General features: G+C 38.7%; 1 protein-coding gene across 3 annotated transcripts in view; it reads right to left on the bottom strand.

Annotated features, from left to right (window-relative positions):
* Ccdc18 (coiled-coil domain containing 18) overlaps positions 1-20,018 on the bottom strand; it is a 104,297-nt gene that overhangs the window by 5,588 nt on the left and 78,691 nt on the right. For all 3 annotated transcript variants that reach the window (XM_055611553.1, XM_055611552.1, XM_055611551.1), the window contains 7 exons: positions 19,433-19,532; positions 18,784-18,900; positions 16,471-16,614; positions 13,695-13,898; positions 10,712-10,849; positions 2,029-2,229; positions 171-638 (listed from right to left, as the gene is read on the bottom strand). In XM_055611553.1, the coding sequence (XP_055467528.1) occupies positions 171-638; positions 2,029-2,229; positions 10,712-10,849; positions 13,695-13,898; positions 16,471-16,614; positions 18,784-18,900; positions 19,433-19,532 (1,372 nt within the window). The remainder of the gene's footprint in view (positions 1-170; positions 639-2,028; positions 2,230-10,711; positions 10,850-13,694; positions 13,899-16,470; positions 16,615-18,783; positions 18,901-19,432; positions 19,533-20,018) is intronic.

Here is a 20,018-nt window from a genome sequence, read left to right as displayed (position 1 = left end):
TACTACTACTACTACTACTACTACTACTACTACTACTACTACTACTACTACTATTATTGGATCTCCAACTCACAATCCTTCTGCTTCTGTCTCCTCAGCGCTGGGATTGCAACTATGCAACAACAGGCCTGATATAAATTATTTTACCTGGTGATGTATGAAATACATACCTGAGTTAGACCAGCAACTGTTTGCAGAGAAGACTTCTTCAACAGCCTCACTTCTTTGTTTATGTATCTTAGCATTCCGCTGAGAGTACTGAAGTCATTACTGTCAGACCTATCGTCTTCCAGGGCATATGGAACAGGTTTGAATGAGTCTGAATGGGCGAAACCCAGGGCTTTATGACTACCTTCTAATGCCAACGGCTGTTCTAACTGCATTTTCTTTAAGTCCTGCAGCAGTTCTTCAGAGAGATCTTCATTACCACGACTTTTTAGACTTAGGTCGCTGGCACTAATAGAGCGACGTAGTTTTCTGCACTTGAAAAAGGATATCTGAGAATGTTTGCCAAACTTAGGATCCTGAATATCAGGCATCATTTCTGTTAGAGCTGTAAATGAAGATGGTAGAAACTTGGTGTCTCCTGGCTTTTCGTGTCCAGAAATTTTGGCTTGCAATCTGGTTAATTCTGATTCCTGTAGAAAAATTGGTACATAATGCATGTTCAATATATTTCTGTTTAAAAACTATTTATAAAGTCATAGAAGTCATCTTCACTAGCCTTTGTCTCAGTATGGGAACTTTTAAAATAACAGTTTTTTTACACGTGTTGTTCAAACCTCTACTACAGACAGCTGTATTTTGAGACAATTAAATATTTTCATTTGAAAACTACTTCCAATATGCCAATGAATTTCATCAAAACTGGATTTTCCTTATAGAATACTCCTAGCCTGGGAACACGATAAAAACAACAACAACAACAACAGTGCCATGGCGCTCGCCTATAATCCCAGCACTCAGGGAGGAAGACACAGGCGGATCTCTGTGAGTTTGAGGCCAGCCTGGTCTACAAAGTGAGTCCAGGACAACCAAGGCTACACAGATAAACCCTGTCTTGAAAAAAGAAAGAGAGCTACTTGGGAATGGTATAGACTTTTGAAACCTCAGAGCCCAACCCTACTGACATATTTCCTCCAAAATGGTCATATCTCTTAATCCTTCCCAAACAGTTTACCAACTAGGAACCAAGTATTCAAACTTATGAACCTATGTGGGCCATTCTCATTCAAACCACTGCATTCCATTTCCTGGTCCCCAAAAACTTGTAGCCATATCACAATGCAAAAGTCCAACTTCAGAAGTTCCCACAGTCTTTCAGTCTCAACACTGTTCAAGTCAAAAATCTCTTCTGAAACTAAAGGCAATCTTTTAACTGCACTCCCTATAAAATGAAAAACCAAATTATACTTCTAACATTCAATGAATGTTAGAATATATATTACCATTCCAAAAGGAAAAAATGAGGGCATGAAGAAATACTGGACCAAAGGAAGACCAAAATCCAACAGGGCAAACTCCATATCCTGTCAAAAGGCTTAGGTGGCTTCATTCTTAGACTCTGCTGACTCCAACATACTTCCCTGTCTTGGGTTAGTTCCACTCCCTGTCAACAGCTCTTCCTGGCAGTATCCCATGGTGCTCTAGCATCTCCAACACAATCGAGGCCTCACTTTCAAAGCTTTAGGCAATGGCCTTTCCTGGCCTCCATGAGAGGACTCTTGTGCCACATGCCTGGCCTCCAAGGCTTTCCTTAAAGCATGGAGGAAGACCCATGACCCCTTTACTTCTGTATTCTTTATGACTCCACAGCCAGGGCCTTGTGGCTGAAGCTGGGTACCTCCTTGAATCCTATTTGCAGAAAGTTTGATTTGTTATTGCTCATTAGGAATAGATAATTCGGGCTGGAGAGATGGCTCAGAGGTTGAGAGCAACAATTTGTCATGAAGACCTCTATAAATGAGAAAAGGAAAAAGAAGTGACTTTTCACAAACGTATTTCGTTACCTTTTATAAGCTTACTTACTTTAATAAGTAATGCTTCATTTGCAGCTTCAATGACTTCATTCCTGTCTTGAACTTGTTGATGCAAATTGCTTACAGTGTCCTGAGCTTCTTCTAATTCTAGTTTTGCTTTCTCTAGTTGTTCATTTAGTTGTTGAACAGAAGTCTTTTGAGAGTCAGCAGAAACCTTCCACTTTGCATGGTTCTCTTGATGTGAAACCATCTTTATAATCCCAAAATTGTAAAAAGAAAACAGGATGGAGTTATTTTCAACAAAAATTCTAACACTATTACTATTTTTCCTTAAAGGAGATCAAATTTATAGCTAAAAATATCTGATTTTACACTAAATGCAATACTCAAGGGAAAAAAACCACACACGCTTTTTTTTTTGAGACAAGGTTTGTGTAGCCTTGGCTTTCCTGGATTTGCTTTGTAGACCAGGCTGGCCTTGAACTCAAGAGATCTACCTGCTTCGGCCTCTCTGAGTGCTGGGATTACAGGTGTGTACCACTGCTCCCAGTTGCAGAACACACACTCTTACATTCACTTAATAGTTAACCATAGATCATATTTGGATTCTGATTTATATAAACTATAAAGAAATTTTTGAGATAACTGGAGAAATCTGAGAAATGATGGTACATTTAATATAAAGGAAATACTCTCAGAGTTGGGTGCAGTAGTGCATTTTTTAATCCCAGCACTCCAGGGACAGAGGCAGGTGGATCTCTATGAGTTCCAGGACAGCCTGGTCTACAACAGCCAGGGCTTATATGTAAAGACCCTGTCTCAAAAAAACCAAACCAAACTAAAACAAAAACAAACAAACAAAAAAAACAAAAACAAAACAGCAAACAAAGAAACAAAAACTGAAACAAAAAACAAACAAACTACAAACCAAAAGAAAAGAAAAGGAAGAAATAAAATAAAAAAATAGCAAGGGTCAGACATCTCTATCTTCAGGCCATAATGTTGGTGGTGTCGGGCCGCAGGTAGCAAATTAAAAGTGGATAATGTTGAGCCTCCCAGGGTGGCAGGCATCACTACAGTGAACAAACACAGAGAGTTGGGAAAGACGTAAAAACAGAGCTGTGTGTGCACTACTGGAGATGGTGACATTTGACAGGCAAGGGGCTAAGGGTGACATGCTGTCATTGCTCAGTAGGGTCCAAGGGATAGTGTATACAGTCAGATGCAGACTCAGCCCCCAAACCTGCCCCCAAGCTGTGGGTTCCCCCTGGCTCTGGGCAATAGATGAGGAAAGGTTTGGATTTGACTTAGGACTACCATGGTCCATGATGCCCCTGGAGGCCATGTTGGTGTTCGTGGTCCATGCTGCTGTCCCAATCTGCCATGAGGCCTGAGATCCATGTTGGAGTATGCAGTCTGTGCTGCTACTTGATGCCTTAGTGACATTCCCAGGCTTTGCTGGCTAGGGGATAGGGCATATGATGTAAGTGTTATGTGTAATCAGGCCATGCTGAGGCCCATGGTCTATGTCACTGCTGAGGGCTATTAGTGAGTTGATGGTCTTGGTATGTCTGCTGCCTGTGTTACCACCGAAGTCCATGCAGCCATGTGGGTACTACAGAGCTGTCCCTGCCCCTCACCAGCCCACAGCATGCTGAGGCAGGCAGTGGCGTGAATGCAGGAGATCTGTCCCACCCTTCTCCAGCTACTGCATGGTTCTCCTCAGTCTATTGCTTCTGGCATGGATGCAGGTGGAGAAAGACTCATCATCCTTTGGGAGCTGGCCACTAGGAATTCGACCATGCTCCAGTAAGTATGGACAATACAAAACGGACTTATTCCCCCCCCCTTTTTTGGGGGGGAAGTCATGAGGTGGTGGGGCAAACATGGGAAGACTGGCACGTGACAGCGGTGGGGGTGCATAATGTTGAGATTCCTCCCCTACCCCCAGAAAAAATGATGTTGAGAACAGCAAGATGATTTTTGTTCAGAAGAGTGCCCAGGGCTACACTGTGCAAAAAAACGAGGCAAGAATAAGACTGGACCAAATCTTTATGATCTGCTTGGGCAGAATATGGGTCAGGCCATCTTATGCCAACAGGAACAAGGAATCACCTGGGGAGAGAATACAACTGATAGAATGTCTGGAGAATCCCCAAAAGTACATCTTTGCAACAAAAATTATTTTCTCCTGAATTAAAAGGGGATTATGCTAGCTAGTTTTAAGTCAACTTGATATAAGCTAGAATCATTGGAAAGGAGGGAGTGAAATTTCTTAATTTCTCAATTAAGAAAATGTCTCCATAAGACTGTAGGGAACTTTCTTAATTAGTGATTGATGTGGTAGGGCCCAGCCCATTGTGGGTGGAGCCATCCCTGGACTGGAAGTCCTGGTTCTATAAGAAAGCAGCTAAGTAAGCCATGGGGAACAAGCCAATGAGCAGCACCCTCCATGGCCTCTGTGTCAGCTCCTGCCACCAGGTTCCTGCCCTGCTTGAGCTCCTGTCCTGACTTCCTTTAGTCAAGGTGTTTCATCACATCAGTAGTAATCCTATTAAAACAGAGAGAATGGGCAGGTTGAATAGCTCATCTTAAAAAGGCTTCTAAGGAGTAATTGCCACTGCCCTACTTATTACAAAACAAAGGTTTCATGGCTTTTAATGTGTACCATAATTTAATTCATTTATCAGAATTAAAATCACGAAGAGCTAACAGAACATTTTTGTTGGACAGTCCTGATTTAAGTAAAATTGGCTTATAGTAAAGTGGATATGATCTTTATTTAAAAAAAAAAAACTATTTCAGCTCAATAAATACTGCTGTTGCAGGAATCATTTTGGAATAAGCACACTGACACCAATGAGAGAAGAGAGGAGATGCCACTGGTGGACCAAAGAGAGGTGAACTCCCCAAAGGCCTTGGAGCTGAATCCAGTTAGCATTCTCATTTTATCCTCTACAACCACAAGGTGGGGCAGGCCGGCAGCAGGATTTTACAAAAGTGTACACCCTAGTGAGCAAGCTGTTAAGGCGATGCTTCACTTTCAACTACCCCTGATGATTACGTTCCAGGTGGCAGGTGACAGCACCCTTGGCAAACAGGGAGTATACGCAGTGCTTTACGTCAATCACTACCTAATAACTAGTCCTTTTAAACCTCATTACACATCACGGTCACTGCTTTCTCCTTCTCAAGATAGGACTGGACTTAGTTAATGATGCTCAACTTTCCACAGAGATGGGAATGTCACCTCAAAGCCTATATTTAATTTATATTATGCTTAACTTTATGTAACTGGTTCTATAAATATAGGTAAGCTCTGTGGAAACATCCCTTTACTGTCTCAGAACAAAGCAGAAGACACACTTGTATTTGCTCGCCTCTGTTACAGGCAATCTGGTTACACAACAGGAAGCAACTGTTCATTCTTTTTTGTTATTGTTTGTTTTGTTTTTCAAGACAGTGTTTGTCTATGTAACAGAGTCCTGGCTGTCCTAGGCTGGATTTGTAGACCAGGCTGGCCTCAAGCTCACAGAGATACAGCTGCCTCTGCCTCCCCGAGTGCTGGCATTAAAGAAAGGTGTGAGTCACCACTGACAGCAGAAACTGTCTGTTCTTGACAATGCCAATTCAATTAGAATTCCCTATGCACTGAAATCATTTTAGTGTGGTTTATATATAATATCAAATAAAGAGCATTTAATACAAGAAAACAATATGTTCTCAATTTTTTGATGTGAAAATGCTACTGCAGTTTATTAAAAAGTTTCAAATAGCACTTCAATTAGAAATAACTAATGGTTCAATTAATAAACTGTTGATAATTTTGGACTTTATATCAAAACTGTATGTTCTGTGGAAGACGGTAGGAAAGTGAGTGAGGTTAGAAATATGCTGACCATACTATGCCTAGAATTACCTGGTTTTTATATCTAGTTTCCTGATATAATTACTACCAACATTCTTTTTCATACCTGAAAGTACTCCTTTTAAATTAAAAAAACACATAATTTGTCACAAGTTATTTGTCACAATTATTTAAATTGAGAAATAAATGGAGATTTACTCTATCTATATACCATCATTTTAATGTTTAAATTTTTCTGTAACAAGTACTTAATATAACCTAACAAACTCATTCTCACTTCAAAATAATTGTGCAATTATTAAATGGTTTTTCTGACAAATGCAAAACCTAATTTTTCTAAAGAAAGGAAAAAAACATTGTTAAAATTAGTAATCCCTGAAGCTGAAGAGATGGCTCAGTAGTTAAGAGGACTAGCTGCTCTTCTAGATGATAGAGGTTCATTCCCAGTAGAGTTTCAGGGTGTTTTAGTACTTTATTGCTATGAAGAGACACCATGACCACGGCAAGTTTTATCAAGAAAAACACTTCAATGGGGCTGGCTTACAGTTAGGGTTTGGTCCATTATCATGGTGGGAACTATGGCAGTGTACAGGCAGACAAGGAGCTAGGAGTTCCACATCTTTTGTTTTGTTTTGTTTTTTCGAGACAGAATTTCTCTGTGTAGCCTTGGCATCTTGGACTCACTCTGTAGGCCAGGGTGGCCTCGAACTCACAACAATCCACCTGCCTCTGCCTCTCTAAGTGCTGGGATTATTTTTCTTTATTCTTTTCTCATATATTACATCCCAAACACAGTCCTCCCACCCTCCTCCCCTGCCAGTCCTCCCCCCTCCACCCCTGACTTCCCTTCTCCTCCAGATCCATTCCTGCTCCCTTTCCCTTCAGAAAAGGGCAGGCCTCCCAAGGATATCAACCAAACATGGCAGATCAAGTTACAATGAGACTAGGCAAATACCCTCATATCAAGGCTAAGACCAGGCAACCCAGTAGAAGGAAAAGTTCCCCAAAGCAGGTAAAAGGGTCAGAGACAGGCCCCCTGTCACTGTTAGGTGTCCGACAAGCATACCATATGTGCAGAGGAGCCAGCTCAGACCCAGGCAGGCTCCCTGACTGTTGCTTCTTTCCGAAGCCCTATGAGCCCTGCTGAGTTGATGCTGTGGGCCGTGATCTTGCGCTGTCCTTGACTTCCCTGGCTTCTAAAATCCTTCTTCTACCTCTTCCTCAGGACTCACCAAGCTCTACCTAATGCTCAGCTGTGGGTCTCTGCATCTGCTCTCATCAGTTACTAGATGCACAGCAGAATACCACCAGGAATCATTTCATTGATTCCCCCTGGCCCCCAGTAGTGTTAAACTCTATCCTGGGTCTCTGGGCTTTTCAGATTCTGGGTCTTGGCTCTCTAAGCAGTGTCAGGCACGGGCTCCCTCTTATGCGATGACGTGAGTCTTAAGTTAGACCAGTCACCACCCCACAAGTTTTGCACCACCTTTACCTCAGCACATCTGCAGGCAGGACAAATTGTAGGTTGAAGGTTTTGAGGCTGGATTGGTGTTCCAGTCCCACTGCTGGAAGCCTTGCCTCGTTACAGAATACGGCTTGTTCAGGCTCTGTATTCCTCATTACTAGGAGTCTGCTCTAGGGTCACCCTTTGCACCAGGTTTTTATTTGACCCCCGAAACACCCCCAATTCCAGTTATCGCTCCCAGTACTCTCTCCCTCACTGCTCCCCCATGCCTCACCTGATCTCTCCTGTTCCTATGCCCATCCTCGAAATCTACTCTATTTCCCATTCCCAGGGAGATCCAGGCATCCCCCAGAGCCCTGCTTGTTACTTAGTCTCTCTGGATCAGTGGACTGTAGCGTGGTTACTCTGTATCTAACAGCTAGTACCCATATATAAGTGAGTACATATCATATGTGCCTTTCTGGGTCTGGGTTACCTCACTCAGGATCGTATTTCCTAATTCCATTCATCTGCCTGCAAATTTGATGATGTCATTATTTTTTCAACTGTGTAATACTCTATTGTGTAAATGTACCATATTACGCAATATTTGAGGGACATTACACAATGCTTTAGGGACATCTAAGTTGTTCCTAGTTTCTGGCTATTTTGAATAAAGTTGCTACGAACATAGCTGAGCAAGTTTCCTTGTGGTAGGTGGAGTGTCCTTCGGGTATATGCTCAGGACGTGGATAGGTGTGTCTTGAAGTAGGTTGATTCTCAGTTTTCTGAGAAACTGCCACACTGATTTCCAAGTGTCCACTCCCAAGTTTGCACTCCCACTAGCAATAGAGTAGTATTTCCTTTGCTATATATTTTGATCCGAAAGGAGCAGGAAGAGACTGTGACACAGTGGCCAGGCTTGAGCATGTGAGACCTCAAAGTTCACCCCCAGTGACACACTTCCTCAAACAATGCCACACCTCCTAATATATATGGGCCCATGGGGCCTCCCCCACCTTGTTTTTTTTTGTTTTGTTTTATTTGATAGGGTTTCTCTGTGAAACCCTGGCTGATCTGTACTCATCTATAGACCAAGCTGGGGAAAGGACATCCAACATCTTCTGCACACATGTGGCACACAATCAGGCAAAACACCCAAATACATCAAATTAAAATAAAAACTGGCAATTCCTTTTAGAACTAGCCCTGTAATACCGTATCTTCTCGTTTTATTTATTTGACTTATTTTTAGAGTTTTTTGAGACATGGTTTCATGTAGCCCAAGCTGGCCTCAAGGCCTTGCTATGTAAGCTAATGATGATCTTGAACTTCTGTTTCTCTCAAATGCTGTGATTATAGAAATGCATATATGTGCCTGGCTCCGTCTCATTGTATACAGAAACAACACAGGTACTTTAAAAATATATCTTTGTTAACAATTAAAAGGAGGGACTGGAGAGACGGTTCAGAGGTTAAGAGCAGTGGTTGTTCTTCCAAAGGTTCTGAGTTCAATTCTCAGCAGCCACATGGTGGCTCATAACCATCTATAGTGAGATCTGGCACCCTCTTCTGGCCTGCTGACTCACATGCTGATAGAACAATGTATATGTAATAAATAAATCTTTAAAAAAAAACAATTAAAAGGAAAATATTTTATGTAAGTCATATTTTTGTCATACTTAAAAATATTATCTCCTACTGAAAACACTAAAACTTCTTTTTAAAAGTATATATTCTTTAAATTTTCAACTGTGTGTGTGCCAGTGTCAGTCTGTGTAAATAAGGTAGCAAAAGTCTGCAAAAGCCAGAGGCACAGACATGCTGGAGCTGGAGTTACAGGCAACTGTCAACTACTGATAGAGATGCTGGGAATTAAACCTGGGTTATCTGGAAGACAAGTATGTTCTTTTCTTGTTCTGTTTGTTTGTTTGTTTGTTTGTTTGTTTTTGAGACAGGGCATCTCTTTGTAGCCTTAGCTGTCCTGGATTTGCTTTGTAGATCAGGCTGGCCTCGAACTCACAAAGATCTGCCTGCCTCTACCTCTGGGATTAAAGTACTGGGATTAAAGGTGTGCTCCACTATACCTAGCTTGCAATTATGTTCTTAATTGATGAGTCATCTCTCCAACCCTAAAGGTTATTTTATTTTTTAATTTTATGTGAATGAGCATTTTGCTGCATGTATGCCTAGTGCCCAATGAGGTCATTGGAGATCCCCTTGGAAACAGAGTTAGTAGTCAATGGTGAGCTGCTATGTGGGTGCTGGGAAATGAACCTGGATCCTCCACAAGAGCAGCATTTCAAGCTGAGCCATTCAAAAGTTAGAAACTATCTGTTCATAATTGATTTTAGGTAATTTAAAAATTAATGGCTTAACATGACTAACTACAGATTAGAAAATATAAACAGTTAATGGTAAATACCTGAGATGAATTAATAGTTGCCTCTGAAGAGAAAGAGTTACAAAAAGTATGAGAAGTGGATACAGCTTGAAAATGTGTTTCATTTTGCAGGCACTACGTTTTTAAAGAGATCTGAATCTAAACATAAAACATAGTTACAAGTTCCCACTCCCCAGTGCCTCACAAAATACAAAGTTAGGCATGGTGGCACACATCTTTAATCCTAGCACTCAGGAGGCAGAGGCAGGAGGATCTCAGTGAGTGAGGTCTACCTGGTCTATACAGGATAGCCAGAGCTACATAGTGAGACACTGTTTCAAGGAAAAAAGTCAATAAAAATACATTTGTAGCCTTTGTTTTACAGGAAAAGATGCTCTCTTAGCACCAAACTCAATTAGTATTTTTAGAACATATACAAAGATTTTAGGGAATACTTTCAAATATTTTAAAAGAATGAAAAAAAACCCTAATAACACTGTTCATTTTCATAAAGGTTCAAAATATATTGACAATATGCTTCTCATATTCCTCTCCTAACTATCAGAGCAGATGTTAGAAATTACAAAGTAATGTACTGTGTTCTCACATCACATAAACTGTTTATGTCTACAGGAAGTATTTCCAATTTGTTTTTCACAAGTTCTACAATTAATGATGATGAGTCAGGCTCTGATTTAAGAATATCACATATAATGACTAATTGATTCTTTATGATAGTTCTGTGAGATAGCTCTTATCATTACATACATCTTGGAGAGTTTAAATAACTTATCCAAGGTTATACAGTTATGAAACAGGATTTGGATTCAGGATGCCTGCCTCAGGAACTAGCCCTCTTAACTCCAGAACACATTAGCCTTTTAAGTTCAGGGATATTAAGGGTAAGCTCTGAAGTCAGCTTAAAATGAACATTATAATGTACAGTTTTACAACAAACACGTCTAGATTCATACTTTCATCTCAGTAAGTAAGTTCATTTTAGTGGGAGCTATTGACCAAATTTAATTTTTCTTTACCTCCATGTGATAAGCTTCCTTGAGAGATTCTACTTCTGAGGATAATTTCTTTATTTCTGCTTGCATTCTTGCTTCTAAATGTGCTTCACGTACTTGAGAAGCTGCTAGCTCTTCAGCCAAACGATTCCCATGAGCTTCCTTAAAAACATTAAATAAAAGTAATACAGGTAGATTATCTGGCTTATTATAGCTAAATCAATTCATTACCTTACTAAAAGCAAGCTGGTCTTTATGTAAACACATGTGCCAAACTAGTTCATTATATGGTGCACTTTTAAATATAGACATTTCAGAGATGACCAAAAAAAGGCATTAGTACTTACGTGCTACATAAATACACTACCCGATGCTTTTTGTGAAACAAAGAACCATAAAATGCTGAACTTTGGCAAATAATCATCTGCATTTTGGCAGATGACAGGCTGCTCTTAGGTGTGTCTGTGCATTTTTCTTTTTTTACCATATGTATTATTTGTTTTTTGATTTGTATCTTTTAAAAAATCTATAGGTGTGTTTTGGGCTGAATATATGTATGCCAACTTGTGTGCCTGGTATCCAAGCCGCTGGAACAGAGTGCTGGATCTCCTGGAACTGGAGCTACAGATAGTTACTTGACAGATGATTGTTAGCCACCATGTGGATGCAAGGAATTGAAGTGAGGCCCTCTAAAGAGCACATTCTATCCACAAGGGAGACAGAAAGAGACGGAGAGTTAAGCCAATGCTCTTAACTGCTGAGCCATTTCTCCAGCCTGATTTGTATTTTTATCCAAACCTACTCACGTTAGTTAATACAAGTTGTGCTTGTGATTTTAATTACAAAATTTTATTATAAGTAGTAGTCTCCCCTTGAGTGAAAGAGGCTGTTTTCTGTTGTTTTACTTTCCGCAGTTTCAGCAACCTGCAGTCAACCACAGTCTAAGGATAATAAATGTGAAATTACAGAAGTAATCAATTTATAGGTTTAAAATTATGGGCTGTAGCATGATGAATACTTGTGTCCCTTGCTCAGTCCATAGCACGACATGAATCATCTGTCTGCCTAGCGTAAGCTACACTGTGCTTTTCACCCGCTTGTTTACTGGTTGTTGTGTTATTGTAACATCTGTGTTCCGAGAGCCCTCGCTTAACTTAATGATGGCCAGAAGTGCTTATGTCAAAAAGCACAGTGTGTGTAGAGTTCAGCACACACCTACTAAGGGTCTCTGAAATGTGTACCTGTCATGGATAAAAGAAAACACTAATGAAATACATACAGAAATATTTTAAAGTAAGAACTAAGTAAAAAAAGAACTAAGTAAAAGGTTTGAAACAACAAGAGTTACAAACACCTGCTACTCAATAACAACCAGTCAAAACTCTTAAAAAATGACTTGGGAAGTGGCATAAACATTCCCCCGATAGTAACAACAAAACCAGATATTCTATTATTAATTTTCCCTGTACCTGAAAGAAACTAAAATAAGTAGAGGACAGGGTATGAGCATTACGCTACAGCTCTAAGGAGAAAGATATTCGGGTGCTTGGGACAAGGAATCCCACAGTCACACAGCACAGCACACCTCATGAAAAAGAGGTACTGGGGGGGGGGGGACACCCAGGAGGGCTCCTGCCTGGGTGAAAAGCAGCAGAGCACTGAGCTCAGACAGGGTTTATGATCTTAAATGATGACCTTAGTGATGGGCGGTGACAGGGAAGCTTTCCAGGGTGGAGATTTACAGGGTGGGGATTTCCCAAGTCTAGAGTTTGGGCTTTTTACTATGTGGGGTAGGGCTGGGTAGGCATTGGGAAGTTAGAGTGTTCTTTGGGTAGAATCTGATGGTTGGAAAATCTCAAGGGAGGAGCCTGGCCACTAAGGTAAAAAGACAAAATAAAATTCTAATCAGATTATCCATAAAAAGAAGCAAGGTTTGACCCAAACCAAAAGATAGACATGAATCTATAATTAGTTTGGGATTAAAACATAATACTTTAAAACTTGCATTTTAAGTACTTTTCTATTTAAACTCACTTTGAGATTAAGTGATTTTATCTTATCAGATAAAACCAATTACATTAAACTCAGACATAACCAACAAAAAACATAAATGAGAAAAAGTAGATGCCTTCCCCTTTTTAAGTAAACACCCAAATATGTTATATTGCTAATACATTTTTCTATATAATCTTAATTGTTCTAATGATCCAGCAATATGAATAAAAACACAGCCTAATGAAAACTAAAGGTAAAAATGTTTTAACTGTATTCCTATGATGAGTGAGCACGTGAAGAGAAAGTAGAAAAATTACATGAATCTCCAAAATAAAACTCAACATTTTTCTCAAGGTCTAAGTAATTAACCCAAGTATGTCAATCTAAATTATCTTCAAATGACTTTCTAACTTCTGAGAAAATAAAATTTTTATTAGTTCTCTTGATTTTCGATAATGTTTCCATCACAAACCATCTGAACTCAAGTTTTTATAAAAGTTAAAAATTCTGACAGCTTTATTTAGAAAATGGCTCAAACACTTGAGCCTCTAAAAGTGCTAAATAACTCAACTTATTGAGACCTAGAGTGGCTAGAGTTCATTCTTGAAGGATTTTTATTATAAAATGTTATATTACAAAGAAACCTACCTACAATACACTTAAATTTTTCATTATGGAACTGTAGCAACATGTATCTAACATAAAAGTGAGCGCTTTTAACTAACATCCACGGCGTAGCCCAGTTAGCCTCCAGGTAGATTCCCCTACTTCAGCTAAGTAAGTGCTGGAATTACAAATGTGAACTACCGCACCTGGTCCTATTCTTTTTAACCATTTTTAAGTGGACAATTTGGTAACATTAAAAACATTCATGTTGTAGTGCAACACAGTACAAAATAAAAAGGCTAAGCACAGGTGGGTTAGTGAAGAGCATTACTCCCTACCTTCTTTTAAAAAGGAGTTAAAAATTAGAAATTCTTCAGTAACATAAAATTATTTAGACTAGGATTACCTTTTCTTTAGAGAGTTGCTTTATATCCTCCAGTTCACTAGAGAGCCTTTCTATCTCCCTCTGTGCTTGAACTTCTTGGCGACGAGCCTCTACCAGTTCTGAATGAGATTTCTGTGTTCGCTCTTGGGCTAGCCTCAACTCTTGCCCCAAATCAATGCCTTCCTTGTACTGGGTAGCAATGTACTCTTCCTGTTCTTTCATAACCTGAAAAGTATAAGACATTTGTAGCTTTCAAAATAAAATATGTAGTTATATAATATACACTTATGATTTATTTCTTTGTTTTCATAAGAGAATTTCCCTACAATTATGTGCTTATAAAACTTACAAATGACCATCTCCCACTATAAGCTAATATGTTTAAAAGCCTTAATCATAGTAAAATGACAAAACTGTAATAAACTGAGACCTCCTTCAGTCTAGGGCTTAAGCCTAGAGTCTCAACATGCAAAGCAAGTGCTCTGCCACACACCTCCAACCCCTTTCAAAAACTGTATTTTTTGCCCAGACTCATCTCAAACTTGTGGTCTTCCTGTCTCATTGTTCTGAGTTTCTAGAATAACAAGCATGTACCTCCACTAAGGAACTTATTTACTTATCTATCTTAGTTGGGGAATCTTGTACAGCTTGGCCTTGAAAGACAATGAGTTAACGGGCTAACCCGTTAACTCATTGTTAACGGGTTAACCCAGACAGGCTAACCTTCAACTTGAGATCCTTCTTCCTGAGCCTGCAGAATGCTGAAATTAGAGATATATGCTACCACTCCCAGCTTAAAACTTGTACTAAAATATTCTGCATTACTATATGTACATAGTTATATAACCTTTTTCATAAGGTATAGAATAATAATAATATTCATAAATATAAAATTTATGAAACAATATCAAATGCTATGGCCAGAAAAACAGACAAAAACCCCCAAACCCTAACATTTGATTATCCAAGCAAACAGGGCTACATACTAAGACCCTGCCTCACAAAACAAGGTGAGAGGCGGTGAGTATACAGCTCATTTGGCACAGTATTGATTAACACCCAAACCCTGGGTTCTCTTCTCTGCACCACATTAAACCAAGTATGGTAGCACACAATATAACCCCAGGATTTGGGGGAAGCAGGAGGAGACAGGAAGAGAGTTTAAGGTTATCACCTACCACACAGGAAGTTCAAAACTACATAAGACCTTTGTCTCAAAAAACAAAACAAAACCCCCCAAACAAACAAAAATAATAACAAGTGGATGGCTCCTGAGAAATGACCTCTTAAGAAATAGCAGCCAAGCTTGTTTTCAGGCCTACAAACACGAGCGCACACTCCTTAAATAAATACATATTTACTGGCATGAAGTATAGAATTAAAATTCACCATTTAAGCTACACAGCTGGGTTGTTAGTTCTCTCTGAAGGTAAAACGTCACTGAAGCTACTATTTCCTCTTAAATATTATTAAATTAGTCATTTAAACTCATAATAAGGACAGGTTAAGCATTTTTATCTGAAAACTCATAAACTAGAATACTAAAAAAATAAAAATAAAAAACCGAAAGACAACATTGTGAGCATTAACAAAGGTGAAAATTCCACACTGTAAAACTGCTAGATAAACAAACTTATTAAAGTAGTCTATAAATTATCTATCTTCCTATAAATATGAAACATGAATGCATTCAGATTTGAGTAATTTTAAATACATAAATACTCCAAACTCCAATGAAACTCAAAATACTAGCTAAAAATCTTTTGGATAAAGGAAACTCAACTTGTCCTGCTTCTTAGGGAAAAGAAAAAAAAAAAAAAAAAAAACAATGCAAAGCCAATTCTAATTCAGCGCAGCAATGCAGCTTAGACATAGTGGCACTGACCTCAAGGAAGAAAAGGGGGAAAAAAGCCAATATTAACTACTGGGGTCCTGGTATTGGGCATGGAGGCCCAGGATATAAATGAGAATAGCTACCTATGCAAATACTTTTAGTCATTCACTGTAGGGACCCAAAATGACAGGGTTATTAATCATTTTCATCTCACTGTTTTCCAAATTGCTCTTAGAGACTTTGCTTGATTTACGTTTATAATTAACTCAATAAATAATAACTTGCGCTTACTATATGATAATACACAGCTCTGGGTGGTCAGGAATAGGAATGAAAGAGACAAAGTGCATTCCCTAACACGGTTTATATTCTATAGGAAGAGACATAATCAATCAAATACAATGGTTATTGCTGAAATTACAACAATTGAGTGTTTGTCAATGAGAAAGTTCTATCCATCAGAGCTGACAGAAACAAATTCATTTTTCAAAAAGACCAGGTTGTTGAATAGATTCAACAGTCAATACAATGAAACTGATACCCAGTCATCAAGTTACTCTATTCCTCTAGTAATACAGTACAACGGCTGAAATAACACTCAGGTATCATTTGTCAGGTTCGGAGTGAAATTCCTCAAGTTCCTGTAATCTGTTATACTTATATCTTCAACTCTACAACGCAGTATATTTATATTGAATATTTATTGATACAAATGCATATACTGTGGATTTATTATGTAAAATACAACATGACAAATTTAGGGAATACAAGGTACATAAGCCAGTGTCCTTGTCCATATCAAAGCCAGCATAACAAGATATTTTTAAAGGTCAAAAGAACTAATAACATTTGACACAAATAATTAGTTTTTAAAAACTTAGAGCACAGTTTCTGTATTTTAAGTCCAAGGAGTTTAAAGCATATTCATTTCATTACTTTTCATTTATGTGGGAAAGAACTTACACTTTCCATTTCTTTCATTCTCTGTTGTGTTCTTTCAGTTTCCTTTTTCAGTTGACTTATCTCCTGTTCATTTTGGAGCATTATAAACTCCTTTTCTCGAAGCTGTTCTTTGGCATTCTGCAACTTTTCATTTAGACTTTCTATCTGAATTTCAAACAAATGATCATTATTAACACAACTAAGAAAATATAATTAACTCACAGTTGTGTTCTAAATTAAACTTTAAACATTTATGTCTAAAACATCTAAAAGTAGGCAAAAAAAAAAAAATAGAGGTACATACCCAGCATTGGAGGTCAGGGTAGGAGGATAATGAATTCAAAGCCAAACTGGAAGATGTTATTGGGCTTCAGACCCAGGACAGGCAACTGAGGGGCCTTTTTAACCACAGCAGACCTGGCCTCCAGTTCTCCCAGCATCCCTCAGTCCCCACCTGTTACAGGGCATGGCTGGCATATGTCACCCTCTACCCTGAACTTTCCAAGCCAGGGGCAGGGGCTTCCCCTCCCAGCTCACTACGTAATTCTGACAATACTTGCTTTTCTGTCTGTGGCTTATTTCTGTTTACATAATTATTTCCATTTCCATCCATTTTTTCCTACTGATGGCCATGAAGCCAAAACAAAACAATCAGAGCAAAAGGCAAAAGCATGTAGAAGAAGCTATGAAGTTAAAAGTTTGAGTAAAGATAGTAATAATAATTTAATTAAATAAAGGAAGGGGGCAGGGAAAGGGAAAAAAGAAAAGACGCTACATTAAAAAAAATATTAGAAGTATGGAATGAGAAGAGCAAGGGATAAAAATTATAATCATGCAGCAAAATGTGTGAACAAAATTAGATCAGAAGATAAATGTAAACACTGTATAAGCTCTCTTTTACAACTAGATAAACAATGTGAAAAGTATGATAAAGAGAAGGGAAATCACAGGTGCAAAGGGGGAGTATAGAACAGCATTTTTAATAAAACGACGAAGTTCTAGAGTAGCTTCTTTGTGGGTCCTCTAGTACGGAAGTCCACCAGGCAGGCAAGTACTGAGCTCAAGTTTAACTCTCTTATCTTTTGTTCTTTTCAAGCTGATGGGACCAGTGAAGAGTCAGCTGTACAATAAGGCTTCAGTTACTTTCCTTGTACACCAGCGCCACTTCTAGATACACTTAGTTTTGTAGCTTGTTGACCAGGCAGGTGTACAGACTCCAAGTCCAAACACTTCCCTGTTTGTACTCCCTGCATCTGACTAGTCTATCCAAGTTTTAAACCCTGATCGACATTAAATACTCCACAGAGGAAGGAGTCTCTGGAAACTGAGTGCTTCCTCTGGACCTGAACTTCAATTTACAATTCTGCTAGGAGAAAACCACATAGCAAACACACAACCCCTGGAGTTAGAACTACATGCCAATTGCTGGCTTGGAGCTATCACTCCCTTCAGTTGCCCTAGGTGCTGGAGTCTGCCCCTCACCAAAGAGCAGGACAAGAGCACTGCACTCAGAGTCTAACCCTCCCACCACCTAAGCATCTCAGCATGTCCATGTCTTATCCTCTTCCTGTTCATATTGCCTAATGCAGCTGTTTCCTGCCCAGAGACTGTGGCCACAAAGTTCGCTGGCTTATCATCGTTCCTTGTTTTCAGATGTCCTCCTCTACAGAGGGCACCTAGATACAGTCCTATTTCTTTTCCAGTGTCAACTTGTCATACACGAGGAGCCAAATACTCCAACTGCATTTAAGATTTACTGGGCTTGTACTATGGCTATGAACACCTTTCTCTTCTATATTAGCATTGCTTGGCCTATTATTTTATGAATGCATCTCTGATACTTCCCACCATCTGCAAATGCTTCAGTTACTACTTATACAAGTACAATGAACAAATGTAACACAGCTTTATAATTTTAAAGGTAAAATATATGTAAGATGAATATATAGAGAACACAAAGTTTCCTTCCCACTCTATTCTTCAGACAACTAGAATTACTTGTAAATCCTCCCAGAAATATTTTATAGCTATTCAAACATGTACATATTGTAATAAGTATATTAGACACACTGATACAAGAAATTACAATCAAAATAACATTGAGGAGAAAATGAGTGTTAAGTAGAATATACAAGATGAATACTGTTTCCCCATGTGCACTCTATAACCACAGCCATGCACAGCGAAGCAAATGCAACAGCTTGTGTGGTTGACACAGGAGCTCAAGGCAGCACAGCAACATGGATCACCACAAACAACAAAAACATTGTGTAGTGGTGTACACAGTCGTGGTGTTAATTTTTATTATAAATTTTGAAAATTTAAAATAATTACCTGTTTGTTGCATTCTTTAAGTTCTAATTCTGATTTCTCCAGAGTACCCTCTAATTTTATTATTTTTTGTTCCATTTCTCCTCTGTGCTCACGAATGGTCATATCCAAATGTGTAACCTAAACACAAAAGTAATATAAAGCTGGTTGCTCAATTTTATTATAATGCAAACACTTGTGTGGTTGGATTATACTTTTGTAACAGGCATTAATGACAAAGTATTTTTTCAAGTAGGGACTTGAATCCCATAAGTACTATATGTTATAGAAACTTAAGATGCAAAATAAGATAAAAAGATTCATGTGTCAGTTTATATTGGAATAATCACTGCTAATTAATGACCCGTTCCTTCAACATTTAGCTCATAGTAATGTGTTCAATCCCATATTCTTTTGATATACAATATCAGTTCCCAGGAAGACATACAAGTCTTTCAGCCAGGCATCTGTATTCCCAGCATTTGGGAATCTGAACAAGAGGATTATAAACTCATGGCCAATCTGGTCAAAAAGTAAGCTTGCAATAAATAAATATTAGATGTATTTCAACTTTAAAAAAATTTATATTCATAAAAAATGGCAACTTTTAAGACCCTCCATGATTATCCCATGGTAGATATTTTTATTTAAAATATAATTAGGAAAAATTAACCTGAGCTGCTCTTTGCTTTAGCTCCCAATTTCTCTCCTTAAGCGCCTGATCCATTTCAATGAGTTCTTGTTTTTTGTCTTCAATCTCCATCTTACATTCTCTAAAGTTTGTCAAAAGAAAAACATCAAAGCACATAATATGAACACTGTAACTCCCCTTCCCCCCAGGCAGGGTTTCCCTGTGTTAACAGCCCTGGCTGTCCTGGAACTTGCTCTGTAGACCAGGCTGTCCTGGAACTCACAGAGATACAGCTGCCTCTGCCTCTGCCTGAGTGCTGGGATTAAAGGCGTGAGCCATCACAACTGGCTGATGTTCTTAAAGGGAGATAAATTAAAATCAAAAGACTGTGTATAGTTAATTTAGAATGAAAGGACTTAAGTCAAAGAATGATGTATAAAGAAAATGACTGACAACAAAAGTTAACTTACACAGGCATGAGTTCCCTGGAACAATTTGGCAAGTTCATTATCAAACTGGTGAGGTCTTATCTTAATGTATTACCTGCACAGGAACTGAGGAAAACACCAACATCAATCTGAACACACACACACACACACACACACACACACACACACACACACACACA

This window comes from Psammomys obesus, unplaced genomic scaffold (genome assembly GCF_907164565.1).
Source record: "Psammomys obesus unplaced genomic scaffold, mPsaObe1.curated_primary_1811, whole genome shotgun sequence".
Lineage (NCBI taxonomy): Eukaryota > Metazoa > Chordata > Mammalia > Rodentia > Muridae > Psammomys > Psammomys obesus.
This window is presented reverse-complemented; position numbering and strand designations above follow the sequence as displayed.